Source organism: Myotis davidii, unplaced genomic scaffold (assembly GCF_000327345.1).
Source record: "Myotis davidii unplaced genomic scaffold, ASM32734v1 scaffold120, whole genome shotgun sequence".
NCBI lineage: Eukaryota > Metazoa > Chordata > Mammalia > Chiroptera > Vespertilionidae > Myotis > Myotis davidii.
The window spans coordinates 6883313-6889405 of record NW_006294778.1 but is presented as its reverse complement, the minus strand read 5'-3'; the positions used below and the strand labels follow the sequence as shown (position 1 = coordinate 6889405).

The 6093-nt window shown below is 33.6% G+C and overlaps 1 protein-coding gene across 1 annotated transcript in view; it reads right to left on the bottom strand.

Annotated features, from left to right (window-relative positions):
• Nucleotides 1-6093, bottom strand: part of UHRF1BP1L (UHRF1 binding protein 1-like) — a 45358-nt gene that overhangs the window by 22172 nt on the left and 17093 nt on the right. The window contains exons 10-12 of the mRNA XM_015567585.1: nucleotides 5268-5450; nucleotides 4619-4737; nucleotides 1943-2084 (exon numbers count right to left, since the gene is read on the bottom strand). Of these exons, the coding sequence (XP_015423071.1) occupies nucleotides 1943-2084; nucleotides 4619-4737; nucleotides 5268-5450 (444 nt within the window). The remainder of the gene's footprint in view (nucleotides 1-1942; nucleotides 2085-4618; nucleotides 4738-5267; nucleotides 5451-6093) is intronic.

The following is a 6093-nucleotide window of genomic DNA, read 5'->3' as shown; positions in this document are numbered from 1 at the left end:
ACTGGGGATGTGCCTGCAACCAAGGCACATGCCCTTGACCGGAATCGAACCTGGGACCCTTGAGTCCGCAGGTCGATGCTCTATCCCGCAGGTCGATGCTCTATCCACCAAGCCAAACCGGTTAGGGAAAAAGTTGTATGTTTTTAAAGTTAGATAGCTTAACAGAGAAATGAAACATAAGGAATAAAAGTGGATCCCTATACATGGGAATTCAGTATACTACCCTCTTAACATTTAAGTGTGTTTGAAAATTTTCCATAATAAAAAGTTAAAACATAACCTAGCAATTCCACTCCTACATATCTAGGGGTCTAGAATTTAAATTGCTGGGGGAAAATTTATATTTGTATCAGAAAAAAGGTATAGATTATAGAACGAGATTTTAATTCCTTTGGCACATGTTAATAAAACTGATAGAAATAAACCTAGATTAGAAGTTAGAAATCCTGGAAACTAGCCTTCACTCTGAAGAAAAGGTACTAGTGCAATGATGCATTACTTAAAGAAAACAATTCTGGGAGGTGTGGGAGAGGGCTGGAAACAACAGGATTACCCAATAATAGACAAATGGCTGTGAATGCCTGGGGAAACAGTGGGGAGAAATGAATTTTGATTTAGAAGACCCAAGCTTGAGTTTCAGCTGTGCCATTCTACTGTTTATAAGGTGCTGAGCAAATATCTTTATCTTAATTTTCTCATCATTTTAGTCAGAAAGGTAGAAGAAACAAACGAATGAGAAACACACAATGCTGTTGAAAACATAAAGCGGTGAGGATTAGATCCCCAAATCTGGCACAAAGAAAAATTAAAGTGATAAAATAGTTCTATGTTTCTCCAAAGAAATTTCCAGGCTACCCCCTTTTGTTTTTAAATATTTTTTAAATTGATTTTTAGAGAGAGAAATATTGATGTGAAAGCAAAACATTGATCAGCTGCCTCCTGCACACCCCCAGCCAGGAATCTAGCCCACAACCAGGGCATGTGCCCTGACTGGGAATTGAACCAGCAACCTTTCGTGGTACGGGATGATGCCCAGCTGAGCCACACTGCCCAGGGCAGGCTACCTTCCTTTTATGTAACAACAAAGGCATGAGATCAGAAATCCCCTTTGAAACTAAAAACCTATATTAAGTCAATATTAAACAAATGGGCAAAGTAGGTCAAACTATTTTGGAATCCCACTTTTAAAGAGAGGATGTAAAAAAAATTTTTCCCAATAACATAACCTATTTCATTTAAACACTTTTATTCAACTACGATGTTTAACTGCAATAATGAAAAAGGTACCACATAAACAAGGCAAATTTTAGTTTGAAGGACTCCTAGATCAATGGAGACAAACAAAACAGAATTTTAACATTCAAAGAACACAAATGTAGAATCATTTTAACTTTAAGCAGAGAAAGTAGGTTACAAATAAAAATTCATGTAATATATGTTTAACTAAAGACAAATGCCAAAAGTTGTCCAAGGTGTATATATATATATATAGACATTAAAAGCAGGCCAAAAAATTCTGTGTAGCTAAAAGGATAACTACATTATTTATTTTTTCCAATTAAATACAGTTTTATATTTATGTAGCAGAAATATCAATGGAGTTTGACTAAAGGGAAAAAATTATCTTATTCTATAAATAGCCTAAGTGTCATTAAACAGTCATCAACTATAAAAATAAGTAAAAATTCAGGGATAAAATGAAGCACGAATACTACATAATTCCTGACATCAAGTATCCTACAAGCTAGTGAGGGAGAAGAACATATGAACAAATAATAATATATTAAAAGGCTATACTAGAATCGTATACTACACACAATGATAACAAGAGTAAAGAACAATGGACCTTTGCTTCTTTTTTCACATTTATAAAACTTAGCAAGAAAAAAAAACAACTTCCCAAGTCTTGAACAAATGATAACAAAACAGGAAACCCTCTTACTTGGAAAATCTTTTCCATCTGGATAGTAATATTCTGTGAATTCTATATAGACAGCTGACATTTCTTGTGGAAGATACAGGGATTTTTTATTGCAAGAAATCATACTTTTGGGGGAAGAACGACACTGTTCTGCTGTAGAGACCTAAAAAAATAATTAAATTTCCTAAAGTAACACTGAATATCAAAGCCCTTATGCAGCATAAACATCACTTCAAACTCTCAAAACTGCTTCCAATAATTTCTGAATGGTTAATTTCCAAAGAAAATTTTATTATATAATTAACTTCACATTGAGTTATTTTAAAATCAACTATTCAGAAAACTATAATCTCTTTGGAATATTATCAATTACAAAATCAACTTGTACAACATTCTTTACAAACTTATTATTTTGAGCCTTAAGATAACAGACAGAATATTTCTATAAGATAATACAAATAAGTCAATGCCAGGGTCTAGACATAGTTTTAAGTCCAAAAGATTAAAAAGCTTTTCTAATATATACTTTATAATAATTCTCTACTCAAATTTCTTCATTAAGAAAAGTATTATATACAGTTTTAGTTTGAGATGATAAAAAATTATGAAGATAAACAGTGGTGATAGTTGTACAACAATGTGAATATACTTAATGCCAATGAACTCCACACTTAAAAATGATTAAGATGGTAATTTTTATGTTACATATATTTTATAATAAAAATAATTCAATTATGCTTCTCAAATCCTTTAAATGATTAAAAATACACTATTAGTTTTAAGGTTCTCATTATACTCACCCCAAAACTGATGATTTATAATTATATTAAAAATGTATATACTAATTTCCCCAAAGTTCAACCAATAGAGTTTTATCAATTTCACTTATTTATGCTTACTTAGTAGACTAGAGATGTATCTACAAGTAATTTTTTTCATTCACTCAACAAACATGTATATTTCTCACAAAGTGAAATGCTTTTTCAATAGTTTTCTCCTATATAAGTTACTAATCAAACCGTTTGATTATTTGTAGTCTATAAATTTAAGTCAGTTCTTTATATTATCTAATTAAGAAGCTTTTCTCTGCATATATGAAAGTAAATCCTTTTCAAGTCAAAGTGTCAAGTTATTTTAATAGTCAATGGCTTATTCCTCCTTTTCCTTTAATAGTTAGAAAGTTATTAAAAATGGAATGAAGATTCTATTTTATTTTCTTCCAGTTGCTGTTGTTTTGTTTTCGTGTATTTGTATGTGTATATGTGGAATTTCTTTGCCATATTTCACCTTCAACCATTTGAGATTATGGATAATTCATTACCATTTAAATTTATCAAATCTCCTTCCTAATTTAAGGTCTGTTTCAAATGAAATGCACTATGTATAGAATGTAAAGAAAGAAGCAATTGCACAATTAAAAAAAAACACACGCACACAATTCTTAAATCAGGATTTCCCAAAATTAGCACCATTTAGGGCCAGATAATTCTTTGTTGTGGGGGCCATCCAGTACATTGTACAATGTTAAGCAGAATCACTGGTCTCTACCCAAAATGTCAATAGCAACCTCCTCCAACTGTGATAACCAAAATCGTCCTCAGGCAATACCAAATATCCCCTAGGGAGCGAAATTGGCCTCAACTGAAAATCAATGAGTAAAATGAGAACTTTTCAGATAAAACTAAGTTCAAAGTCATAGGCTTATCAAAATAAATGAGAACATTTCATAAATGCTAATACACATCTGAAATACTTCCTTTTATTTTTAAAAAATACATCACATATTCTATTGTGTTGGTCTCAAGGACTGTGAGGTTAGACCATGTTGTGAGATCATAGCCCGAATAATATTTTTAGTGGAAATAGGATATAGAGTTCTTAACTATAAAATTATGTGCACTATATAGACAATACTTGGTAGTTCAATAAAGCAAAAAGGTATTTTAGTTTCTTCCACTAAGACAATTGTGTAATAAGGAATCTGGACTACAGAGAAAGGTCTGGCCTTTGTCCCTGCCCCTGGGAGGCAATTCTAAGCTACTGGAATTTCCTATTCATGGTGGATGACCCCGGGACCACAACATGATAGTTTATACCCACAAGATGTCTCAGAGTAGGACTGGTCACATTTTGATTGCCTTAGTAGTGCCTAGGGTGGACACCTTGGGTCACGGGGTATCGGTCTACCTAGAGACTGAATTCAACTACATGGGCAATATTTCATGCATACTGGTATATGTCCATGTCAGGAGGCTAAGGTGTCCTGAGGAAAAAAGCAAGTTCTGAATTTAGAACCCTCCCAGGCTCCATGTTATGCTCTCCTATGACTGATTCTAATTTGTATTCTTTCCCCTGTAATAAATGTGACTTTGACTAAAATTGATTTCAGCAAGTTCTGTGAATTTTTCCAGTGAATTCTCCAATCAGTGGGCAACTTATGGAAACTCCTGAACTTGCAGTTGCTAACAGAAGTCTGGTGCAGACTTGGCAATTTAAAAGGACTTCGAGCTTAACCACACAATGAGCCTAACCCTGGGAAACTATACACACAGAAATTAATGAACTAATATTTTCTATCCTATCTAATTTAGTCACTTCACAGAACTAGTCAAGATGTTTTAAAACAAAATGGTGGCATTAGTTTAGAAAAGTTGCTTGCAGAAGATACTAAACGTATTTATCAGAAGTGAAACATACCTGATATATATTGAAATCTGCAAGTCTAACCACAACAGAACTAGACATTAACTTAGCTTTGGACTGTTGAGAAAACACTGAAGGCATTCTGGAAGTCCCTTTCACAGCAGAGTCTTTCTCTGTGGGGAAAAAAATCCTTTCAGTTTACTGCAAATATTTTTTTCTAACAGTCATTCTTTTACTGTTATGACAGCTACTAAAAATAAAAGTAAACTCTGATTTTTCAAATGAGATAATATATGTGGAAATACTTTACTAATATATGTAAATTGATATAAAAATGTTAAGTTATTGTGATTATTTTTTCATGTTGCTTAGTCCTTAACTAGGAATCACATCACATTTAAGGTACGCTCATGTGATAATTTTTGGCTGAAATACTTATTAAGAGAAGTCTAAACATTTAAGAATATTTAATATCAAATATTCTATTTGGATATTAGCCTTATATATTTTTAAAAAGTGCCTTGTTCCATACACATACGGTCTGAATGAGATGCAGGATATTCATACACTAATTAAACACAATACTTATTCACAGAAACCACCATTTTATGAACATGCACATACACACACACTGACACACATCAGGGTAATGCCATAAATACAATATCAGGGGAATGCCATAATGTTGTTATAAGTAAAATACCTGTTTGTGTGTGCTGGGGAGAGGCATGTGTTGGGGATTTAGGTGGTGAACCTACATTATGATCCTTTATAGCCTGTTTAAGCATTTCAACATTGCACTCAAATTCATGTAACAACTCGTCGGCCCATCCATTTTTCGTCTTGGTTGCATCACTAAAATACATCCAATGATTACAACTATCTCCTGAAAAATGAATAACAAGAAATTGGACTGAAAGTTCACCATTTTCATTTATTCTTGTATGCTTTTAGTGAGATTTATTCATATTCAAGGAATTCTTCAATTTCCCAATAAATTTATAGCCTTTACCTACTACAGGTTTTAATATTCCTAGAAAATATGAGCAAACATTTGGAATAGAGGGGAAGAAGATCAAAAGGAAATAACCTAGGAGGGTTTCCACCTAGAAGCAACCTTTGCTAAAATGTCAAAGTTTCCAATGGAAGCAGCACTGCTGGTGTACCTTCACTGAATGCTCCCCCACCTGGTTGGTATAGCTCCACCAGAGAGAAACCCAGAGAACACCAGCATAGAAAATAATCTTTTCACCAAAGATCCGTTGAAAAGTGATTCACAAAAACTTATCCATAAAAATGATGAGGATTATTAAAAAACTGAAGAAATCGATAAAAATTCCCAAGATAGACTTCAGTCATAAAGATATCTATACTAATAAAAGGATAATATGCTAATTACACCGGACGTCTCCCAGACCACCTTCTGGATGTCCTTCCTGACAAAGCCGGCCAGGGCAAAGCCGCCCAAGGTCCCGGGCACCTGTGGCTGCAGCTGGCCTGGGCAAACCCACCTCTGGTCCCAGGTGTCT